At 36.1% G+C, this 26450-nt stretch overlaps 1 protein-coding gene across 2 annotated transcripts in view; it reads right to left on the bottom strand.

Annotated features, from left to right (window-relative positions):
- EPHA3 (EPH receptor A3) overlaps positions 1-26450 on the bottom strand; it is a 407461-nt gene that overhangs the window by 374738 nt on the left and 6273 nt on the right. For both annotated transcript variants that reach the window (XM_027553293.1, XM_027553216.1), the window contains exon 2: positions 8943-9007. In XM_027553293.1, coding sequence (XP_027409094.1) covers positions 8943-9007 — 65 coding nt within the window. The remainder of the gene's footprint in view (positions 1-8942; positions 9008-26450) is intronic.

Here is a 26450-nt window from a genome sequence, read left to right as displayed (position 1 = left end):
CCAATGGCTATCATTTGGGACATGGGACTTATTTAAAAAGTGTTTTACGCCGTATTTTTTTTACAGGCCAAATTTAATTTCTTTAAAAAAAGAATCTTTCAAAAGAAATGAAACACCAGTGAATAATAAACCTAAAGGTCAAGACCATTAATTTATGAAATTAAAAAGAAAATATTTAAGGAGTAAAGTAAATAAGTAAAACTTTTGGGAAAATTATGATTTTTATAAATTCCCATCAAAATTCTTGACTTACACTTAATGAAATGACAGAATGGAAATTCGTCTCCATTGGAACACGTATGCTACATTTATATCCTATATTCAAATGAATACTTGGAAACTTGAAAATATAGCATTTGTTCTAAGTATGCTCTTTATTTTAAGGGAGCTGGACATTTCCTAGCAATACAAAAATTGATATCTAATCTGCTATATACCTTTTGTACATGTGTCAACAAATTTAATGTAAAATAAGTATGAACACCATTCTTTTTTAAGTTTAATATCTATATTTTGGTTATTCTTACTTTAATAATTTCTTTTTTTATCAGAAACTTCTTTCACTTCAAGTTGCACAAAGTGAAATATTTTGGTGCTAAGAAAGTTGTTATTTTTATAAAATGCTATCAATATGACAAATCACTAGAAGCAAAATTTTATTGTCAATTTGAATTAAAAAAAAACAAATATGAAATCAACATAATAAATTTATTAAATATTTAAACATTCAAATTAGACATAAAATTATTTGTGTATCTTAGCTTTTTATTTAACTTTATACTTACTTATGTTAAATGATTAATATCATTTAAATGTTAAATATCACAAAGCACAAATTTGTGGGTAAAGCCGAAATAAAGAAAACCCATTCAAATATGTTTCAAGACTCCTTTCCTCTAAACCCAACAAGGCTATACATCAAAGCAAAAAAAAAAAAAAAAAAGTATATCACATGTCATATTTAAAAAATTCTAATTCAATCCCCAAAATACAAACAAGCACTGTTTTGATACAGACAGGAGGATTTATACAGAAATATACAACATTATCAATGAAAAATATTTCTTTTTCTTTAAACACTAACATTATTTCTGATAAAATAGACACAAGATAACATTTTAAATTTTATAAATTTAATATTGCTAGAATAAATTCTATTTTTGTTGATTTCTACCACTTATTCACCTTCCACCTTATTCTATAGTGTATTTTGCTTCAAGGAAAGGTTAAAAAAGACCTATAAAACTTTGTCATGTTTTTCTAATTAATCGGACAACCTTCCTTGAAAAGTCAGCACAGTAGGTGAAAGTGAACATAAAGTATATATATAATAATATATATAAAATATATAGCATTGTTCATCCTAGGCAGAAAAATTTTAAATGACCAAGAATCATATATGTCAAAAATTTTATTTTCCTGGATGTACTATTCAGCATAGGAAGCAGACTTTGAACTGTGATTCACAAAGGCAGAGTCCCAGGTGGTTATCATTGACACCCAGTTGTCAACATATTCTTCCTGCATTTCAGACACCGTTCATAAAATTAAAGGTAGAAATCCGGTAGATAAGACTTTTAGAACCCAGACTTCACAAATAGCAATAATTCCAATATTGAAGGCAAATTATACTATATTAGAGACTTGTTTTAGAGAGTACTTTTATTATTTCCATTATTCTTGATGATTCACTCAATTCTAAATATTTCTAGTTTCAGGTAACTGGAATTTATTTGCAGGATACCAGATTTTTACCCCTAGACAACAGCCTATATAATTTTCAGTATACAGCTATCCTAAGCTACTTTTCTTTTTCAGTTAACTTCCAGTGCATAGGCTTGTAGTATTTTCTAAATATGTTTAACTAAGTAGATCTGCTAGTACAAAAAATAATATATGTAATATAGACATAGATGTATATCTATACTATTTTATATATATATTTATATATTACATAAGTACATCTGTAATATATACTCATACATATGTAATATATACACTATAGTATGTGTAATTTTACCTAAGTTATGCCATTGAAAAAAGAGTGAAATCATTAACAGATCCCATCTAAAACAACAGATTGGAACATCAAATTTTTCTCAACAAATGCACAACCAGTGTTAGTTTCATCGTTCTTTACTTATCCAGGTAATTTAAATTTATGGGCAATCAATCTAAGAAACTTAAATGGGAGAAAAACGGAGAATTTCATGAAATGGGAATTGGTGTCAAAGAACTTTCCATTTCCAGGCTGAGATACATATCAGTGAAATAACTGCAATAACATATAACTACAAGCTGAGGCGGTACAACAAAGAACAAGGCAGATGAGCTAATAAGTGTTATATCCTAGTCTTGGGGGTGGCAGGTGGGTGGCATATGAGAGTTAGAAGGTATCCCTGAAGAAGAAATATTAATATTTGAGGAAATTCTAACCACTTAGAAATTTAAACAAATAAATTGGACACCTGATTTACCTTATTTTTATTCTTTCAATTCTAAATTTCAAGATTATATGCAAACTTTGACCTGTGCAGATTCAATGAGATAACAATCATGTGCTGTTAATGGTAATATTTTGAGCTCTTAATTGAGAAGAGATATTAATTGGCACCCCAGGCAATACTATCAATTTCCCTTTTTCAAAATTCAACTCTAAGTCATGGTGTAGACTGAGATTTGGACGTATCAATGAATTGACTATTCATTAGAAGGGCTGATGCTGAAGCTGAAACTCCAATAGTTTGGCCACCTGATGTGAACAGCCAACTCATTGGAAAAGACCCTGATGCTGAGAAAGATTGAAGGCAGGAGGAGAAGGGGATGACAGAGGACAAAATGGTTGGATGGCATCACCAACTCAATGGATATGAGCTTGAGCAAGCTCTGGGAGATGGTGAAGGACAGGGAAGCCTGGCATGCTGCAGTCCATAGGGTTGCAAAGAGTTGGACATGACTGAGCAACTGAACAACGGCAATTAATGAATTTAGCAGGTTTCGATTAGAATGGAAAAATTGTAAAATTTGTCTAAGATTAAGAAATGATATCTGTATACCTATTTTACATACATTTGTGTATATGTATATAGATAGATAGATAGATATACATAATTAGATATATAGGAACATCTCACTTGCCCAACTATCATTTACTCTAAAGTGCTGTGACTTAGAAATTACTGTTATGCCTCAATTAAATGTGAGGATAAATGCTAATGAAGGTTAAGAGGCTTGCATTAGATCATACAGCAATAAAAGATACAGCCAGAATCCAAATGCAGATGTGCCAATTCTACATGATGTGCTTATTCTATTTTACTATTCTTCCTGTTATCTTTGACATCATCTTAAAGCACAAAAAAAGACAACCTGGGAAAATACAGATAACATTGTAGAATAGAATTATGCATTGCCATAGCCTTCATTGAGAAATCAGGGTGTCTGACCAGGAGATAAAGCATTGCATCCTATCAGGATATCTTTACCTGGAAAGTATGAGAAATACAAAAAGAGTGGATTCAATAAGGAAAACATATGCTTCCACATAACTCAGTGGTTCTGAGATGTCAGGGTTCCTGGATGGTCTCTCTAATGCTCTCTGGCTCTACCTTTCTGGCCATTAAGGGAGTGCAGGTCCTCCAGACTGGACTCTGGGCCATTACAAAGCAAACCCAGAGGCACAAAGTACCTGGCCTCCCCCCATGTTTTTTTTTTTAATTATTAATTGGAGGACCACAATTATAATATTGTGTTGGTTTTGGCCACACAATAACATGAATTAGCCATTAAGTATACACATATTCCCTCCTTCTTGAAACTCCCTCCAACCTCTCAACTTATCCCACCCCTCTAGACTGTCACAGAGACCTCCTATCTTTTTATTGGAAGGAAACTTTCCCAAAAGTCACTGGAGTCCTGTTCCAATCTCACTGGCTTTACATACTCTTGCCTAAACCAACATTGGAAAAATGACTTAATTATCATGATTTGCTCTCAGATGAACCAATACTCACCCTGCAAAGTAATAGAGGGATCATTTTCCAGGAACACATAGGGGGATGAAAACTTGAACCATTTCAGTGTTCCATCAGCAAAGAAAAACCAGGGAACAAATATTGGGTGAGCAACCAATGGGGTCTCTATTTGCCAGGAGACTGTTTTCTATTTAAGTACATTATCACTGTTAAGACAGCAATAAATAGCTAGGAAAATCTTTATGAAAAAATACCTAAAAGAATTGAAAGATGGAGGTGGTTTAATTATTTTTAAAATTTACAATTGCTGATTTTAAGACTTCTAATTTCACCCCACCCCTCCTTCAAATCTCTCTTAATTTTCTTCTCCTTAGTTGAGTTTATTTAATTGAGTCAAAGTTCTTGATTCCTTTATATTGCTTAACCATCTTACCAATACTATCCTAAGTGAAAACTATGTAGCCTATTTCCCTCTAATCTCTTCTCTGTATTCATACACTGACTAAGACATTTCAATCGACCAATCAATTTAAGTACTAGTCATGTGTAAACTATGGATTCTTTCTATATTATAATCCAACAATATGTATGGGCTTTGATATATGTTGATTATTCTCTAAATCAAAAAAATAAACTACTGAATTATTTACTAACACTTTTGAGTAATTAAACCCCAAATTCAAATGTTATTGATGTAATTCATAGTTTATAGGGCCAGAGAAGGTTAATTGCTTGTTTACTTCACTAAAGTGAACAAACAGTACCAGAAAATATCCATGTCAAAGAAAACTTTTTATTGAAAATGAATTGTAATGAATTATCATGACCCTCCTGATAATTTCAATTGACAAGTTTGAGTAATATTTCCATGAAATTTACTAAAGAAAACCAAAGTTTCACTAAACTTCTTCATAGATATTTTTCCCATACCTAATAATAAAGTACCAAACTGAGAGCTCAGATGATAAAGAATCAACTTGCAATGCAAGAGACCTGGTTTTGATCCCTGGGTCAGGAAGATCTCCTGGAGAAGGGAAAGGCAACCCACTCCATTATTTTTGCCTGGGGAATTCCATGGACAGAGGACCCTGGCAGGCAACAATCCATGAGGTCGCAAAGAGTCGGACATGACTGAGTAATTAACACAACACCATACTTTTCTACCAGGTTTCCTTTAAGATATGAAGCACTATTTTAAAATAGAGATAGAAATAATCCTCCCAAGAAAATACCATAAATCAATTCTAAGGTTTTATGTGTGAATATATCTCTGGAGAAGAGGATGACTAGGAATAGAAAATACTATACATGAAGGAATGAGCCACTCTTGACAATTTTCCCTCAAATAATAATTTTACATAGCTCAGGTGATGCAATCATTACATGAAAGACATTTCAAATTTGGGAAGAACTATTGGTCTATTTCTTAAAACTTATATTTAAAAAGATCTGGAATTTAGAGCTTCTGATGGAAGTATGGCTGAGACTTAAAGAAGTTGCTGAGTACCTTTAAGGTCTTTTCAGTGACCATACCTCCTGATGGATCACCATTATCCACCCGTTGAGTAGGGGTTTCTCAGCCTGGAAGCTGTCATTTTGCACCAGGTCATTCTTAGTTGAAGGAAGCCGTCATGTTCTTTGTAAGATGTTAAATTGGACCCCTAGTTTCCACACTAGATGCCAGTTCTGCCCTGCCCACCCAGTTGTGACAGCCAACATATCTCCAGACAAATATCCCCATGGGGCAAAACCAAAATTGCCTCCCCACTTGTCTACCCCCTCATCAGTTGAGAATCATCTCCCTAAATCAAAAGTACCATATTTTCTATGCCACTTGTCGAGTCAAACTCACAGAAACAAAGAATATAAAAGTGGTTGCCAAAGGGTGAGGGTGGGGAAAATGGGAAGGGGTTGGTAAAATGGTACCAACTGTCAGCTGTAGAATAAGGACTGAGGATCTAATGTATAACCTGGTGACTATAACTAACAGCACAGTATCATAATATTAAAATTTTCTAAGAGAGTAGAACATACATGTTCTCAGAAAAAAAAAAAAAAAAAAAACAGAAGAGAGTAGGATATTTAAGTGATTAAGTATTCTGTGACATCATTATAATATTTCCCTCCAAAGTTTATATTTTAGTTAACCTGAAAACAGATGCACTTCTACTTGTTAGGGTTAATTAATTAAAATAATAACTAGTTCAAACTTATTTCCGGCTATCACTTCATTTTTTATGGAAAACCCTGAGGCATATATATTACTACTGATTTAACTATCTATTCCTTTTAAAACTAAAACAAACACAAAATTCTTATATCCTAGTCAAATTGAAAATGGCAATGATTAGGCAATAAAAACAATAAATTGAATCTACAGGCACAAACAATCATACAAAGACATTAAATCCCAAACTTCAACTGACCATAGAGTTTTCAGTCAAGAATACCATTAGTATCTCAAAAAGAAATTAATATTAACATCACATTTTCTAAATTAGTGCTACTGCTGCATGGACATTATTACTACAAATGTACTACAAATCAACCCAGACAATAATTTACATATTTGGTTTTTCCTTTTCTCTTTTACTAAATCTTTTGGGACTTAAGGTATTATAAACATCACTATCTGTCATGGGGATGTTTTTTTTTTCCTCCCTGCTAGTTTTAATGATAAGCTTGGAGAGGTTGGCCAGCTATTTTAAGTCTATTTAATGCGTCTGAAATAGGGAAGTCACAGCTGCTAGATAAACCAGAAAAGCCATGAAGAAGAGGCCAGAACACCTGAGGTCAGCTTTCTGAGGCTGAAGGAGAGACTGAAAACTGTTCATGAGAAAACCATAAGTGATTCCTAGGAGAAAGGAGGTGGGAAATTGTGCAAGGGATGGGAAAAGTCAAGAGGCAAGTTACCCTTACCCTGAGGAGTGTTTCTTAAATTTAATGTGCTTTAATGTGAATCACCTGAGACCATGTTAAGAGGCAGATTCTGACTCAAAAAGGCTGGGGTGGGGCTGCATTTCTGAGAATCCCCCACATGCTGACACTGCTGATTGGTGCATGCACACTTTGCATGGCAGGTTTCTAGAACACCCTTCCCCATCGAACATATATATGGAAATAAAAGTGTTAACTTTGTTCATCATAAAATCTATGAGATAAACAGGTAAATGAATTCATTTCCCCAAATATTCAATATGAGAAATGTTTTCCTTATACCTTCTTTAAAGCAGAAAAAAAAAAAGAGAAAGAAGTAAACTGCTGCTTTGATATTTAAGTTAATTTGTTATTTTTAAAATATACTTTCTATTTATATTTATAGATATAAAGAATTAGTATGATTTTACTTTTCATATCTTCCTAGACAGCAATCATATCTTCTATGATATGTTATCTTATGGAGTAATGAAAAACTCAAACTTCTAAAATCAACATTATAGTTGAGTATGAGTTGGACAGTGAGTTTTAAATCACTTTTCCTCAATCCTGAGTTTCTATTCATTTGTTATGACTACTCAGGATGTGTTTTATCTTAACCATTTGATTCCTTTTGCACCTATGGGAAAACCAAATGTTGGCTTACTTCATACTCTCCCTTTCTGAGCCACGAACCAAGACCTGATTATGTGATAGGTTTTGGCATTATGTCAATGTCAAGGTGCACCAGAAAGAGAAGCAGATACAAGACGACAGATAGATGAAGTATCCCTGATGCAAAACATCCATTGGTGAGGAAGAAACTGCTAGTAAAAATTAGTATGTTTAGGCACAGAAATCGAAAGACTGAACACCAAGTCAAAGTAATTATAACCTCTTTGAAAAGAGGATGGTGCAGGAATAAAATAAATAGGAATATATTCCTTTTTTCCTACGACAACTATTTCAAAATAGCACTTTGTATTTTCTACAAGCTATCCTTGGACACAAAACATGTATGTTTAGGCATTTTTTTGTAGTTTTTTAGGAAGAAGAATTTTCCAAATGTATGAGCCTCTTTTTTTTTCTGAAACAAAGAATGTATGACAGAAAACCACAAAATACTGCAAAGCAATTATCCTTCAATTAAAAAAAGAAAAGGAAAACTTTCTCACACAAAGAATCATCATAAACGTTTGGGTCCCAAAATGGCATACACTTTAGTAACCTGTGTCTGGTTTCATAACATTAAAGGTATATACAAAGCTTAGAATTTAAAGGCAGCCATATTTCTCCTGGCTTTCCAATTGGTGCTAGTGGTAAAGAATCCACCTGTCTATGCAGGAGATAGGAGAGGCAGTTCAATCCCTGGGTTGGGAAGATCCCCTGGAGGAGGGCATGGCAACCCACTCCCGTATTCTTTCCTGGAGAATCCCATGGACAAAAGAGCCTGGTGGGCTATAGTTCAAAGGGTTGCAAGGAGTTGGACATGACTGAGCAACTTAGCAAGCATACATATTTTTGGTAAATAAAATGCCTAATTTTAAACTGACCTAGACAAATTGAAGACATTTTAAGCAAGGGAATGACGGCAACGCAGGTTTATAGTCTTGACAAATACATCCTACCCTACTTGGAATTGTCTCCACAGTTTATTTTAAGGCTACAACTCCAGAGGTGACCATCTCCAAATACACATTTTCCACATCACTTAAAATTTGTGAAGTCTCTTCTCAACTCACTGATTCTGACTGCATCACAAAAAGATGTTAGGTATCATGCTTAGATCATCTGCATGATGACAGTAATAGTCAAACCATTTATTTTAGTTCATTCAAGCTATGGATAAATTCAGAAGAGGAAAAAAAAAACTTCCAAACGCTCGATAGTTCCACTGGACACAAATATTAAGCTGTGTTAGTCCATGTATTGACTACAGTGATAAACATAATTTCTCATCAGAAGTATAGGAATTCCTGTTCCCAATAATCCTAATCTCTAAGAAAGGCAATGCATAGAATTGTGTTCCTTTCAATAGTTAACCAAACTCACCCCATGTGACGGATAGGAGATCCATCCCAGCTCCCCTTGAATGGTTTTTGAATCCAGTAAATTGACTGAAAAAAAAAACACATGTACACAAACACAGTTAAAAGGAATGAATTCTATTTAACTCTGTCATATTGATGTGTGTGTTGCTGAAATGACATGTTCAAAAAACATGACTCTGCTCATTCTCATTATATGTGTATGATTGATATAAGAAGGGTATTACAAAGAAAAGAAATAATAGGGAAAAGTAAGGAACCAGAAGTTTCTGTGACTTTTTTTTAAACTGTTTATGTTTGTTTATAAATATATTCAATATACTGACAGAATAATTTCAGGTTTAAAGAGGACACTATAAAAATGCAAAGTAGGAAACATTAATGCAAACAAGAAATCAAAGTAACTGCAAAGACCATTAAATTTGATAAATTGACATATGATTTCACTATAAATTAGTTAAATATGATTCCATAGTGAAACATATTTTTTACATATTTGATATGGCATCTTCATACTGTCCAGGCCAAATATATTATTCTGTAATGTGTATATTTTTAATACTGTATAAATTGTGTACTTATACATAATGAATAAAATGCTTAGCTACCAGTTTGAGGAAAAATCAAAGTAAAATTATGCATTATAATCTCACCTGTGTAAATCCTTACTTATTTAAAGAAAGTATTGTTACCCAAAGGCTTCAACAATTTTGCTCAGAATTTTCTGATAGTTATTAAGTCTGATAAATGATAAAATATAACAAGAATGTGACTACATTTTGAATATATTAAAAGAGAAAGGCAAATGATTTAAGCCCAGAAAGTATTAATTTGAAGTGGATTAAAATATAAAAAGGTACTTTATTAACAAAGGGCTTGTGTTGATTGTCAATTTGTTAAATAGTGGAAACTATGGTTTTACCACATCCTTCTTCTAAATTAGAAAATAACCCCATGATTGATTAATGGAAGATGCAAAAGAAGTTTACATAAAATATGAAGGCATTATTAACATGAACTAGAGAAGGTGAATCAATAAATATAATAAGAGAGACTTATTTTGAAAGGTTCCATATATTCATAAGTCAAAACATAACATTAATATAGGCAAAGTACATGTCCACATGCTGTCATAAAGTGTTTCATGATGCATGAAAAGCACCACTCTTTCTTTAATCATCCCATTTATTGTCTTACAAAGGAAACACTACACTTATAAAATGTTAAGAAAAAGAGTAATATGTGATTGATGTTAGAAATCTGATTTTCAAGCACTGATTTTAAAAGATATTTGGTTAGATGAAAAATATACAAGATGAGTATAAGAAAAGTTTCTAATCATTAAGTTAAAAAAGATAAAATTCTCAAAGTCAGATTCTCTGTTTTACAAGTAAAAACAAGCAAAAAAAAAAAAAAAAATCACAAACCCCCCCTCCCCCCAAAGACTCGGACACGACTGAACGTTTGATCTGATCTGATCTGATAAACCTAATCTATTACACTGGAATTCCTTAATGATTAAACTTTTTTCCCCTCACAATAAGTTAATCCCAGTGAGAAGTAATATTTAGGTTGGAGAAGACTCTTGAGAGTCCCTTGGACTGCAAGGAGATCCAACCAGTCCATTCTAAAGGAGATCAGTCCTGGGTGTTCTTTAGAAGGAATGATGCTAAAGCTGAAACTCCAATACTTTGGCCACCTCATGTGAAGAGTTGACTCATTGGAAAAGACTCTGATGCTGGGAGGGATTGGGGGCAGGAGGAGAAGGGGATGACAGAGGATGAGATGGCTAGATGGCATCCCCGACTCGATGGACAAGAGTTTGGGTGAACTCCGGGAGTTGGTGATGGACAGGGAGGCCTGGCATGCTGCGATTCATGGGGTCACAAAGAGTCAGACACAACTGAGCAACTGAAATGAACTGAACTGAACTGAAAAGAAGAAAGTTGTCGCATAGATTGCATAGTGTAATTTCCATAATAAAATTATTTCCCCAGATATCAGTTTGCAAATTAACAGTATGCTTAATTATATTGAAGTTATCTCTGAAAAATGATTCTTTAAAGACATCTACCAGTTAATGTTACAGATAATATTTTAGATTGAGCTCAGTTGCTCAGTTGTGTCCAACTCTTCAACTCCATTGACTGTAGCCTGCCAGGCTCCTCTGTCCATGGGATTTCCCAGGCAAGAATACTGGAGTGGTTTGCCATTTCCTTCTCTAGGGGATCTTCCCTACCCAGGGCTCAAATCCATGTCTCTTGTGTCCCCTGCATGGTCAGGAAGATTCTTTACCACAAGGGACACCTGGGAAGCCCAGAATCTCAGATTAAATCATGTTAAAGAATTTTTGCAAATATGAGAATACATCCTCACCTTTAAAGAATGTTACCAACATTCATTCTGATAAAGATACACCTACTTCAGTTGTTGTTTCTGTCAGTCATCAAGTGATTTCCCATTAGGTGATTTACACTCAGGGATTTGCATGGTAGAATCTGCAGGGCCAGGATTCTTAAATCATTAGATCATATTTGTAATATCTTTAGGGATTTAAATGATTCAAAGTTTTTGTGTGTATGTAATAATTGAATATATACTAAATGATGAATATATGTCACTCCACATGCTAAGATGAATGGATGATTTAATTTCAATATTAATAACCAGAGGAAAAAAGTGTTTGAGGCAAGGAAAATGAGATTTAGTAAATTTAGTAAACTACTCATTGGAAGGTAGGTTATTTACTAAAGAACTATATCCTTACGTTTTCTCTGATGTTAATGATGAGGGGGGAAAGACTAGATTAATCATATTAGCATTTGGTTTCTACTCAAAGGAGAAAAGCTAAGCCAAAAAGAATTGTATTGCATTGTCAATTAAAATTAAATGTGAGAGATTAATTAAATCTATTGCATTCACTCAGAAATTGAATTTTTAGTGCACTCTATTTAACTTGAATGAGGGAACACAAAATTAGCAGCATTACTCATGATTCTGATCCTCTGATCTATTAAACATAATAATGTCTGCACTGGTTATCTCACAATATTGCTATGATGATCAAATAATATAAATTTATTTAAAGCCACCTGAGATCTTAACATACTATATAGATTCAATGTTCTTGTAAACTTAGAATATTAACTAACAACAGTTCCATTTTGTCTTCTGAATTGTATTGAAAATCAACCGTCAATATATATAGCCTAATAGAGAAGAAAACAGGCATCAGAATTCTTTTCAAAAGCACTTATTTGGGGTTTATAAAGTGTCTTTTGTTTATAGATAAATAAGAACAACACAATCTAAGAATTCTAGCTGTGTTAAAGTAATGACTGTTAGACTGAAACTTGCCGTGATATAAACCTCCAGTCTGCTGTGATCAGTTGTATAGCAATCTGAGTGTAGCATAATTGAGATAAGAAGAGAAAGTTAATGTAATTTGAAAGTCAATCTGCTGTGAGCAATGTCTCTGGATACACTGATCCAGAGTCATCACTCTAACCTTGCAATACGATGTCTTAATCCTCACAGTGACACAGGCAAGAACATCAGTTACTAATGCTTTCCTCTTGCAAAAATGATGGAGACCTAATCACAATCTAAGGGGTACTGTTTAAATGCCAGAGCAGATAGAATTGTGATGGACAAATTGTAGTTTGAGTTTTAGTAACAATGCATAACACGAAAAGTTTATTTTAATTGCTGAAAATTTTGCATTTACAATGATCGGTTTTAACAAAAAAGAGTCCAGTAATTATATTTAAGGGTAGATGGGAATAGATAGATAGACTAACTCTTTAATGACTGCCTCATGCCAGGTTATATGCCAAAGATACAAATGATCTCTTACCAGACCTCATATTCTAATAGTTTGATTTCCAAATAGTTTTGATTTGTAACAGAAAATATCTTAGTTCCTTAATTTCAAAATACTTTCTAGTCAAAGAGCTATGTAGCCTATATGAACTTCTAAAAGTGTTTGAAATTGGACATGTTTTGCAGTGTTCCAATCCACTTAGGTTGAGATATAAATAGAAACCTTTTGGCAAAAAAACACTGTGAAAAGTCTGGTTGGATATTGTTCTCAATGTCTTTCACATGCTTTATTTACTGTCTAGTCTTACTGCTTTTAAATAGACCAAAAAAAGAAAAGTGTATAAATAGGTGAAGGGGTTTACAATCATGAAAACAATAAGAGAGTCCTTACTCAGTCTCCTTGAACTGGCTTTCAGGTGGGCACGAAGGAGAGATTTGCTGGTCAAAGCAATATGTGCTGTCTGATAGGAATTAGAAGGTATAGAATTAAGCAGTGACAGATTTGATTTTCTTAGGCTCCAAAATCACTCTGGATGGTGACTGCAGCCATGAAATTAAAAGACAGTTGCTCCTTGGAAGGAAAGCTATGACAAACATAGACAGGGTATTAAAAAAAAAAACAGACATCACTTTGCTGACACAGATCCTTATGGTCAAAGCTATGGTTTTTCCAGCAGTCATGTACAGATGTGAGAGTTGTGCCATAAAGAAGGCTGAGTGCTGAAGAACTGATGGTTTCAAATTGCAGTTCTGGAGAAGACTCTTGAGAGTCTCAAGGACAGCGAGGAGATGAAACCAGTCAATCCTTAAGGAAATCAACCCTGAGTATTCATCAGAAGGAGGGCTGCTGGAGGTGAAGCTCCAGTACTTTGGCCACCTGATGTGAAGAGCCTACACAATGGAAAAGAACGTGATGCTGGGAAAGACCGAGGTGAAAGAAGGGGATATGCAGCAGAAGATGAGATGGTTAGATAGCATCACCACTCAATGGACATGAATTTGAACAAACTCTGGGAGATACTGGAAGACAGAGGAGTCTGGCATGGAGTTCTAGAGTCCATGAAGTCACAGAGTTGGACAGGACTTAGAACTGAACAACAATGACAAGAATGAAGTAAAAGACTAAGAACAAAGTATAGGTTACAGAAGTATACGGTAAACTGGCTCACCTAGAGCCAGACATCCTGGAGTGTGACGGGGGGCCTTAAAAAGTATTACTATGAACAAAGCTAGTGGAGGTGATAGAATACCAGCTGAGCTATTTCAAATCGTAAAAGATTATGCTATTAAAGTGCTGCACTCAATATGTCAGCAAATTTGGAGAACTCAGCAGTGGCCACAGAACAGGAAAAGATCAGTTTTCATTCCAGTCCTAAAGAAGGGCAATGCCAAAGAATATTCAAACTACTGTACAGTTGCACTCATGTCATAAGCTATCAAGGTTATATTAAAAATCCTTCAAGCGAGGCTTCAGCAGTACATAAACTGAGAACTTCCAAATATACAAGCTGAGTTTAGAAAAGGCAGAAAAACCAGAGATCGAATCGCCAGCATTCATTGGATCACAGAAAAAGCAAGGGAATTTCTGGAAAATATCTACTTCTGCTTCATTGACTATGCTAAAGCCACTAATTGTGTGGATCACAAGAAACTGTGGAAAATTCTTAAAGAGATGGGAATAGCAGACCACCCTACCTGTTTCCTACAAATTTATGTGTGAGTCAAGAAGCAAAAGTTAGAACTGGACGTGGAACAACAGACTGGTTCAAAACTAGTAAAGGAGTATGACAAGGCAGTATATTGTCACCTTGTTTATTTATCTTATATGCAGAGCGCATCGTGGGAAATGCCAGACTGAATGAATCACAGCTGGAATCAAGATTGCTGGGGGAATTATCAACAACTTCAGATATGCAGATGATACTGTAATAGCAGAAAGTAAAGAGCAACTAAAGAGCCTCATGATGAGGGTGAAAGAGGAGTCAAAAGCTGGCCTAGAACTCAGTATTCAAAAAACTAAGATCATGGCATCTAGTCTTATCACTTTATGGCAAATAGAAAGGGAAAAAGTGGAAACAGTGACAGTTTTCATTTTCTTGGTCTGCAAAATCACTGTGGATGGTGACTGTAGCCATAAAATTAAAAAACAGTTGCTCCTTGGAAGGAAAGCTTTGACAAACCTGGGGGGCATATTAAACAGCAGAGATATCACTTTGCTGGCAAAAGTCCGTATAGTCAAAGCTGTGATTTTTCCAGTAGTCATGTACGGATGTGAGAGTACGACCATAAAGAAGACTGAGCACCAAAGAATTGATTCTTTAGAACTATGGTGCTGGAGAAGACTCTTGAGAGTCCCCTGGACAACAAAGAGATCAAACCAGTCAATCCTAAAGGAAATCAACACTGAATATTCTTTGTAAGGACTGCTGCTGAAGCTGAAGCTCCTATATTTTGGCCACCTGATGTGAAGAACTGACTCACTGGAAAAGAGCCTGATGCTGGGAAAGATTGAAAGCAAAAGGAGAAGAGGGTGGCAGAGGATAAGATGGTTAGATAGCATCACCAACTCAATGGACATAATACTGAGTAAACTCAAGGAAATAGTGAGCCTGTTGTGATGCAGTCCATGGGGTTGCAGAGTCAGACAGGACTCAGCGACTGCACAACAACAGTAAAACTGGCTTAGATTGGTTTTAAGTGCTTCTGGAAAGAAGGAAATCTTGCTGGCATTCCTACCACTGATCTTTACTATCACTATTCCTGGCTTAATTATGGATTTTAGATGCCCAGGAGGCTTGCTTTCTCTTCTCTCCCCACTCTCTATTATAATGAAGAGACAGAATCAAATGTCTATTCCTTTGCTCACTGGCATTGTCAACGTCACGAAGAATTTTCTGTGTCAAGAATTTACACCATCTTCCCTTCTTACTACTAAGAATGCATTAACGCTTTTTAAAGGACTCAGCCATTAAAGTACGTTTTTTCAAACAAATGTTTTCGGTAAGGACAGATGAAAAACTATAGTATAAATTTCTGGAGTTCTACTTTTAAAGAATTATTAATACACCAAGATTTTTTCAAGAGCATTTTAAAATTTTGATTCATAGTGGCTATCTGCTCACTTAGACTGAGTTAAACAAACATTCTCCTTTTACAAATTAAGTGCTGTAAATATACAGACAGTTCAAAATAATTTGCAAAATTAAATATCACAATTTCTTACTGAAGTAGAAGATTCTTTCAATTATTTAATAATATATATATATACACACACATATATATATGTATATATATACACACAAACATGCTTTGTGATAATGCTATAGTTGCATTTTACGAAAACATTTAGAAACTTCAAGGTGAACAGTAGGGTTTAAGGGCCAAAGAATTTCAGACTTATAATAATAGACATGTTTTCTTGGAAAAACTTCAGTTATAATGTACTTTTATAACCAGTTGCAAATAACTAGGCAATCACTACGGTAGAAAACAAACCCATCATTGATTATGTCTTTTTACTAAAAAATTACTTTTTCTTTCCTGTTTACAGCATCACTCTAATTGTCTCAGCTACATTTCTTGTACACTATTTATCTCTATTATTTTCATCACTTTCTGTTATGATGAAAAGTATAGCTTTTCTCTAGGTTACAGACAGCAGAATAATACTTTAATCTGATCCTTGGTTATACTTAAATGTCACAAATAGAAGTAAATGATAAAGGAAGTAATAAATTTTGAGCTCAGTGTTGTAATTCTCTATATATTACTCTGATCAATCATAACATGGAATCAAGAAATCAGGATGTATTTTCTGACAGGAGTCTACCAAAGCTCAGCTTTTCATTTTTACTGTTCATATTTGGGTATGCCATTGAGAAGAAATTTAAAGGTCAGTTTTATTAATAAACTTATCTATTGATATTTCAACATAACTTCTATCCACTAGGATTAACTATTCTTACTTAACAGTTCTGGTGGACTTCCTGTTTATATTTATTTCTACCTAAACATAAGATAGCATATTAAACAGCAGAGACATTACTTTGCCAACAAAGGTCCGTCTAGTCAAGGCTATGGATTTTCCAGTGGTCATGTATGGATGTGAGAGTTGGACTGAAAAAAGCTGAATGCTGAAGAATTGATGCTTTTGAATTGTACTGTTGAAGAAGATGGAGAAGGCAATGGCATCCCACTCCAGTACTCTTGCCTGGAAAATACCATGGATGGAGGTATTTCCTCCATCCTACCATGGAGGAGCCTGGTAGGCTGCAGTCCATGGGGTCACTAAGAGTCGGACACGACTGAGCAACTTCCCTTTCACTTTTCACTCTCATGCATTGGAGAAGGAAATGGCAACCCACTCCAGTGTTCTTGCCTGGAGACTCCCAGGGACGGAGGAGGAGCCTGGTGGGCTTTCGTCTATGGGGTCGCACAGAGTCGGACACGACTGAAGCGACTTAGCAGTAGCAGTTGAAGAAGACTCTTGAGAGTCCCTTGGACTGCAAAGAGATCCAACCAATCCATTCTAAAGGATATCAGTCCTGGGTGTTCTTTGGAAGGAATGATGCTATAGCTGAAACTCCAATACTTTGGCCACCTCATGCGAAGAGTTGACTTATTAATAGGAAAAGACTCTGATGCTGGGAGTGATTGGGGGCAGGAGGAGAAGGGGACAACAGAGGATGAGATGGCTGGATGGCATCACCGGCTCGATGGACATGAGTTTGAGTGAACTCTGGGAGTTGGTGATGGACAGGGAGACCTGGCATGCTGCAATTCATGGGTTCGCAAAGAGTCGGACACGACTGAGCAACTGAACTGAAACATAATGAAAGGGCTTCCCTGATATCTCAGTTGGTAAAGAATCCACCTGCAATACAGGAGACCCTGGTTCGATTCCTGGGTTGGGAAGATTTGCTGGAGAAAGGAAAGGCTACAAACTCCAGTATTCTGGCCTGGAGAATTCCATGGACTGTATCGGCCATGGGGTCCCAAGAGAGTCGGATACAACTGAGCTACTTTCAGGTTCACTTTCAAATATAATGAAAACATCTTTGTAATAGATCATTAGTATTCCATCTCACAGGCCAAAAATTATGAAAATGTTTTTAAAATGTAAATGAAGTCAACTATAATCTATTGTGTACAGATAAAACTTTCTATAATCTTAAATTTTACAGGCATTTTGGGTCATAGAAGGATTAATTTATGGTAATTTCTCTATTAGGGTTTCCCTGATAGCTCGGAAAACAGAAAAGGTCCATTTTCATTCCAATCCCAAAGAAAGGCAATGCCAAAGAATGCTCGAACTACCGCACAACTGCACTCATCTCACATGCTAGTAAAGTAATGCTCAAAATTCTCCAAGCCAGGCTTCAGCAATATGTGAACCGTGAACTTCCAGATGTTCAAACTGGTCTTAGAAAAGGCAGAGGAACCAGAGATCAAGTTGCCAACATCCGCTGGATCATCGAAAAAGCAAGAGAGTTCCAGAAAAACATCTATTTCTGTTTTATTGACTATGCCAAAGCCTTTGTCTGTGTAGATCACAGTAAACAGTGGAAAATTCTGAAAGAGATGGAAATACCAGACCATCTGACCTGTCTCTTGAGAAACCTGCATGCAGGTCAGGAAGCAACAGTTAGAACTGGACATGGAAAAACAGACTGGTTCCAAATAGGAAAAGGAGTACTTCAAGGCTGTATATTGTCACCCTGCTTATTTAACTTATATGCAGAGTACATCATGAGAAACGCTGGGCTGGAAGAAGCGCAAGCTGGAATCCAGATTGCCAGGAGAAATATCAGTAACCTCAGATATGCAGATGACACCACCCTTATGACAGAAAGTGAAGAGGAACTAAAAAGCCTCTTGATGAATGTGAAGGAGGAGAGTGAAAAAGCTGGCTTAAAGCTCAACATTCAGAAAATGAAGATTATGGCATCTGGTCCCATCACTTCATGGGAAATAGATGGGAAAAAGAGTAGAAACAGTGGCAGGCTTTATTTTTGGGGGCTCCAAAATCACTGCAGATGGTGACTGCAGCCATGAAATTAAAAGACGCTTACTCTTTGGAAGGAAAGTTATGACCAACCTAGATAGCATATTCAAAAGCAGAGATATTACTTGGCCAACAAAGGTCCCTCTAGCCAAGGCTACGTCTTTTCCAGTAGTCATGTATGGATGTGAGAGTTGGATGGTGAAGAAAGCTGAGTGCCGAAGAACTGATGCTTTTGAACTATAGTGTTGGAGAAGACTCTTGAGAGTCCCTTGGACTGCAAGAAAATCCAACCTGTCCATCCTAAAGGAGATCAGACCTGGGTGTTCATTGGAAGGACTGATGTTGAAGTTGAAACTCTAGTACTTTGGCCACCTCATGCGAAGAGTTGACTCATTGGAAAAGACCCTGATGCTGGGAGGGATTGGGGGCAGGAGGAGAAGGAGACGACAGAGGATGAGATGGCTGGATGGTATCACCGACTCGATGGACATGAGTTTGGGTAGACTCAGGGAAATGGTGATGGACAGGGAGGCCTGGCGTGCTGCGATTCATGGGGTCGCAAAGAGTCAGACACGACTGAGCAACTGAACTGAACTGTACTGATAGCTCAGTTAGTAAAGAATCTGCCTGGAATGCAGAAGATGCTGGTTTATTTCCTGTGTCGGGAAGACCCGCCAGAGAATGGATAGGCTTCTCTATTAAATAACCAACTAAAATAGTAATGTATAATTTTTTAAAAAATTCTGTAGTGGTAGACATTTCTGTGAAAAACCTATTTGTGACATAGTATCTTAATGACTCATTTATGGGATATAAGCAGATTTATGGACAAGGTGATATACTATCAACTTTTCTTATTAGTTTTTCTTCTTAAACAATAATTTTGGATTAACTTCTATACAGGCAGGCCCCAATTAAAGAAGAAACAAATTAGCTGCCACATCTCATTCTTCGCCAACAGCAGGAAGAGTTTGTTGGAATGAAAACACAGTCTCATGGTAAGATGTCTGTGTTCTCATAACTAGACCAGCTCAAGGAAATAACAGAAATATGGACCAAAATTCCATTTGAAACTCAGATACATTAGTAAATGTTAACTCTATGCTGTTTTTAAAGTGTTAGAATTTTCTTTTTTTTTATTATTAATCTTAAAAGTCTAAAGGTCACTCTGATTCCAGTACTTTTATGGAGAAAACAGCTATTAAAATATCCCTTGGGAATGTGTTCTTATAACAAAATAATTCTCTCACATAAATGAGTGGGGATGTTCTACCATCAGTGAAGTATTGCTACATTAACAGCCTCAGCTTTGACAGCAGTCCCTAGAATCACAGGTCTCTTTGTTTCTGTGCATTGTCAACCTATATTATGAATCATTTAGACAAGTGAAATGTGTTTCCTAAAATGTAAGATACTAAAAGTAGAACATTAATGGTTATGTAAACATTGTACTTTTGCAACACATTTTAGTTTTTTAAAATGTTCCAGCACTAACAGAAAAACTTGTTTATTTCTAATTTGAAGGATTTTTTTAAACAGATTAAAAAGTTAAAATACATCAATTTGAAATTATATAAAATCATTAGGGCAAATCTGTGCTCAAACTTTAGCACATATATTTGCCATCACACCAGAAATCCAGCCTGTCTTGGTACACATTTTCTTATTATATCGCTTGACTACTAAACTTTGATTAGTAAATGTAAGCTCTGTTTAGTCAGGGTTTGAATAAAGGCTATGAAAATATAATATAATAAGCAAATGGCCTGTAAAACAATTAATATAGTAGTTATTTTCAACATAAAAATGTGTCTGGAAGTCCCTTGAATATAGGGTTCAAATTTTAACATAGGAACAGAAACTATTGTGATGAAATGAAATTTCAATTGAAAAACGAACTTGTTTTAATTTTAAAAGAAGCCCAATCCAGAATAAATTGTTTAATTTCTGGAAAAAAATCAGGATATAACTTTGACATCATATTCTATAGGATTACTAAATCTCAACTTGTTATCCTACAACATGACTGTTGAATAGACATACATACACACACATACACAGACACACACACCTCTTCAAGGTATAAACATGTGTCTCTGTAAGAGCCCACAAAGGATCCAGTGAAGTGCCACATGCCTATCACTTTAATTCAAAACTCTAGGCCTTTATTTTCCATATTAGGAGCACAGTGTCAATGGAAAGCATCAAAGATCAGGTCAGGAAACTAGCATGATTAGGTCATTGTGCTAGAGATGGTCAGGAAACTTCATTCATCACTGCAGGAGAATGTAGCACTCAGACAAACCTTGGTGTGCTTTTTCTTGGTAGTGTAGTCATAATATGAATAGAGCCGATAGAAGCTTCTATTTGGCGATGGCCTTTTTCATATTCAATCATATGCCTTTCCAATACACACACGTATGTATATGGATGTGTTCACACAGAATTTACATTGAGCTTAGATATGTGCTTACTGAAATAGCTATTTCTGAATGTTCAGTTCTTTCAAAAGTGCTTTTTACTTGTATATGTATTTAGTATGCATTCATGCAAATTATTTTTAAAGTTTTCTACCTCTATATGGTAAAAAAAGTAAAATCTGGGTTATAGTCATCCCTAAAACATGAAATTAGGCAAGTCATGTAATCTACTCCCTTTGTTTTTATTAACTTATTGTTGTTATTTTTAACTTAATTTAAAAAACAAACAAAAAAAACTCTTCCCTTTTACTTCCAGGACTCTGTTTTAGGCAGCTAGTTTAAAGATTCATATTGCATTTTAACAACTTTTATACCTATGTTAGAAGTTTTTATGTAAGTATTCATTTTGTAGTCATTTGTCCCAACTAAATCGTTATCTTTCAAGGCCATTCAGTATGCCACTACTGATAACCTTCTTTTCTAAAATCCAGTAACTAAACATCAGATATTCACTACTTGGTAAATAAATGAATGCAAAAAACAAACTATTTTGGTATGAAAGATGAGTTAATTTTTTCCTTAATTTTTTCTTAATTTTAATGGTTTTTGAATGTATGCCTTTGAATTTAAATGTAGAGTTCTAATGTTTTCACCAGGGCCAGGGTTATAAACCTTAGTTTCCAAAGGATCACCTTTGGAAAGGAAAATATAAAGGGATACTAATTTAATATATTTTTAGATTTTTTCTTCTTTAATCGTGTATATATTGTTAAAAGATATTAAAACATTTAGAATTATTTTGGACATCACTTATAAGCAAAAGTAAGAAAAATTGTCCTTCTTAACTGTATAAATGTTTAAGGAAAAAAAGCAGTTGTGCCTAAAAAATATATAAATCATCATTGTAAGCATAGATTAATCCATCTTGTTCAGTTGGATGAAATATATATACAATTACACTTGGAAATCTTTTTTTTAAATAAAAAGGACTATCAAATCATTATAATTTCACATCAGAAATGTCAAGAACATCATAATAAAATCTCTGAGTTTATCTTTCTTGATTTAATGTAAATGAGTGTTAACTTATTTGTGGTAAACTAGATAGTAAAACTAAGCCAAGAGAAAAATATTATTCTCTTTTATTCTGCCTCTTTAAAAATATTTTCAAGATTTGGCACTGGCTATAATATTTGATGGAGTTTATATATTTAATAAAAGAATAACAACCCTATTTAACTTCTATTTATAGTTCCTGTGATGATGCCAGTTCTTTTCATTCTGTCAAAATATGAAACATACCATAACAAGCTTTGGCATATTGAAGGGGAAAATAAAAATTTGGATATAACTGTAGCTTTATGTCATTTTTGAATATTATCAGTGATCAAGGGTCCAGTTGGGGAAAATTAACAAGATTAGACAGTGACAAATAAACAAACGATTGCTTTTATTTTTTTCTCATCACCAACCTGTAATTCAGGAAAACTTAATTTTACTTCATTCTCATTTCAAAAGGTAAATATTCATCCCTAAAATTTTGTGCACAGTGTGGAAATGGTTCAGTTTTGTAAGAAGACAATACTGCTGGTCACATACATGCACACACTCACACAGGGCTGCTCATAGACTTCCTCAGAGTGTTGTTCTGTTAACCAGAGGATTATTCAATCTACAAGGAAATGATTGCAAATCAGCTTCCCAGCCTAACTTCTCAGTGTGAAGACTACTACCATATAAAATTAAAAAATGTATCTGTCTAAGATCTATAGAATTTTATTCATTGCTAAATTACATTTGAAAATAGGGGAATGAAGTATATGTTAACTACTAACAAGCTGTTCTCTGTTTCTCTTACTCATCCTGAAGTGGAAAATATCAAAATTTCATATTGATTAGAAACCAACTGTCTTTATCACTGGTAAAAAGTAAACTTTAAAGTCTCGTTTTTCATCAAGGAAGGGGTAGGGGATGGGGAATGGGTATTATTTTTTTTACAAAATATGTTTATTGATCTATCTTTAACTATTATTTAAAAGACAATAAATTAACCTCCCCTTAATGACTATATAGGAAATTCAAGATGTAACCATTTTGATATTGATTAGACTTATCAGCAATAAAATTAACCCAGGCTTCTCCCTTTGCTTCAGTCCACATTACATAATCTGTCAAGAATTTTTGTCTTAAAATGAGAGGCAACTCAGTTTGGAGACTTTGAAGTCACATTTACATTTTCTTGATTTGAGAGAGCTCTCCAAAATCATATGTGAACTATAACATTAAATAGCAGGGAAAGTAGTTGTTGATTCTAATCCTTCAGAAGTGAGAAAACAAAAGTTTGCTGTTAAGACTTTGCTTATGGAAAATGTGCCAATAGCTTGAGTGGTTAGAAAACTCACTGGGAATCTGAAGGGTAACAGGTTTGAAAATTTTTTATTTCACATTACAGTGAAGAAAGCAAGATACTGAAAGCAGCTTTCTGATGTGAAAGACTGATGTCATCAATATGCTATTTTTGCTCTTTGCCAGGTTAACAGAATTTATTGCAGCAATTAATGCAAAACATATGTGTTGAAATATCTACATGAAAAATATAATTGCCCCCAATTTAATTTGCTACCTTTCAAAACTCTTGTTTAGCTACCTTTTCTCAATGTCTCCACTTAAATACAGTACAAGTGTTTTTAAAAAAGAGGAGATAAATCTTTATAATTTACTTTCTCATCTTAAGTAATTTATAAATTATCTTTTATATACAGGAAAGTTTCCACAGAAATTGAAGTCTACTTTTTAGGCCAAGTTCCACTTCCACCCATTACTGACCTTTATGACAATTCCAGTAGTCAATCCATGCTTCATTTTTATAAAATTAAAAAAAAAATCACATCCAAGTTATAGTGACAATTGCCTCACAATCTCTGTGTATGGAATTCTTGAGAAGAATCTTTCCAAGGTAAGCAGAGTTTGAGAGTCAGGAAAGGAAGACAGAGGATGAATGTGTGAAGAAAACACATCACAGATCACATCACATCTCCTATTCCTGGGTCCATATCAAATTTTCTTTATTTTCCTAGTGAGTCCCTAACTCTTCCAGATGATCATAATTTATGAGGGTAAACACAGCAGATTCAAAGTATTCTTTGAAGTACTTTCCTGAAAGTACTTATTTAAAAAGTACTTTGAAGTCTAAATTTTCACTCCAATACTCTGAGTATTTCTAAGTTTTCCCTGCAAGTCCCAAGACAAATTAGTACCCTCAGTAGGGTTAAGATTGAGAAACTAGAGCTTTTCCTGAATAGGATACCTCCTTAATTTACAGGCATTTGTGTACAGGAGAAAAATGTAAGGTTAAAATCAGAAGACAGACAGGAGAGGGCCTGATGAGTTTATTTAGTTTTCTCAGTTGTAAAATGGGAGACGTCACAATACTTTCTTTAGAGGTGCTTTAAGATTAAATGAGGTTCAGTAAGTACTGAATGATAATGTAAGGAAAAAATCTTTCCAACCAGTGGAACTCTGTGTGTTTTCTGATTAGGGGGCATTACACTGAGGCCATTGTTTAGTTTGGGTATGCCCTGGATTTTCAACAATTCTTTTATGAAAAACACTAAAGTTCTGAAGACCACACAAACTTTAGCATCATCCCCACTACTAACCTACCTCGGTAACACTGCTCCCAGAAACCCTTTCTGGCCCTTTCCGGGCTTACTCCCAAAATCAGAAGAGTGGGAAATCCTGTTATAATTTTTAAACAGTGTCAATCAAACGGGGGGCGGGGGGGGGGCGGGCATAGGGGAAAACAGATAACTTTTGATTGTGCACGAGGGTGGGGATGGGGGTCTGTGAACATACCCCTTAGTGCAGAGGGCCCTTAACAGTTGGCATTAATAGGTGGTTTTAAAGAAAACTGGCGGGGGGGTGGGGGGGGAGGTTCATTATCATCCAGAGACTAAAGGACAGGTCTTTTAAAATATTCAACAAATAGCGAAGTGGTCGGGAAAGAGAGCAGCAAGCACGACAGTGGACGTCCCAGGCTCGTCCCAAGAGAACGGGCCTGGTCTCCCAACTCTTTAGGGAGCGCTGAGAACCCTGGAGAACTGAGTCTTCCTCCTGCACCTGTCACTTGGCAGGCGGGGAACTTAGGAGGGGGACCGCGCCACGTGGAAAAGGTTGACAACGCTCGGGGGAAGAGGGTTGAGGGTAGGGGGGCGACAGAGATTTCGGGTCAAAGTCTGTAGTTAAACTCAGGACTTGCCCGGCCCGTCCCGGGAGCTACCGCGCTCCCCAGGTGAGGGGAGTCCAGGTGGTGAGGTGGGCGCCGCCTTTCCGAGCCGTGGCAGCCCCGCGGCCGCAGGCAGAGGGCGCACGTTTGCCTCTCGTCCGCCCCGCCTCCGCCCGGCGCTGGTTTCCGCGGAACTTGGCGCCCTCGCGCTCGCCCGGCTCCAGTCTCCGCCCCGGCCGCGAGCGCCCGGCGCCCTGCGCCCGCCGGCTGGGAGAAGCCGGCCCCCGCGCGGGCTCCGCGCGTACCCGCTGTTCACCGCCCCCCGGGGGGCGCGCCTGCTCGCAGCGCTCGGGCCGCGCGCTTTGGCCGCCTGGCGCGGAGATGGCTCGGGCACAAAGAGCCCACCGAACCCCGAGAGCTGATCTGGGGGACGTGGCCCCGGAGTTGGGATTTTCAGATCCGATCTTGAATCCGATGCGGTGTGAAAAGTAGCGAATTATTGGGAGATTCCGTTTTCCCGCCGCACCGAAGAGCCTGGCCCCGGCGGCGGAGCATAATTTGAGGTTAAGATGCCATAGTGGTGGGTGTGGTGGCCTCGAGGGCCTCTGTTCATCTCTCTCTCTCTGTCGCCACACCTCTGTCCCTCCCAGTAAAGCTCTGTTTCGTGCTAAAATTTCTCAGGGCATACCTGGAAATTTAATCAGTACTGCATTTGCAAATGTGGGAGGTGTAATGCGAAGGAAAAGAAGCGCCTTCATTCCTCCTCTGGCCACCCCAGTTCATGGCTAAGGTTATTCGCCACAGTTTGTTTGTACAGTGCTGCTACTTGTTTCCCCCCTCTTTCCTTGCCTATTATTCTGACTTCATCATGTTGGTTTGGATTATGTGGATTTTCACCCTCTGCTTTGACTGGAACAGCAGGACATGGTTTAGAAAATGAAAGGAGGGAGGGGGTTCCCCACTCAGGGCTTCCAGTTTAATAACATCACTCCACGCTGGAGGCTTTATTTACTGAACTGGTTTTGATTCCATCCATCCTCC

Source organism: Bos indicus x Bos taurus, chromosome 1 (genome assembly GCF_003369695.1).
Source record: "Bos indicus x Bos taurus breed Angus x Brahman F1 hybrid chromosome 1, Bos_hybrid_MaternalHap_v2.0, whole genome shotgun sequence".
Classification (NCBI taxonomy): Eukaryota; Metazoa; Chordata; class Mammalia; order Artiodactyla; family Bovidae; genus Bos; species Bos indicus x Bos taurus.
The sequence above is the reverse complement of the archived record's forward strand: the minus strand, read 5'-3'. Positions and strand labels throughout refer to the sequence as shown.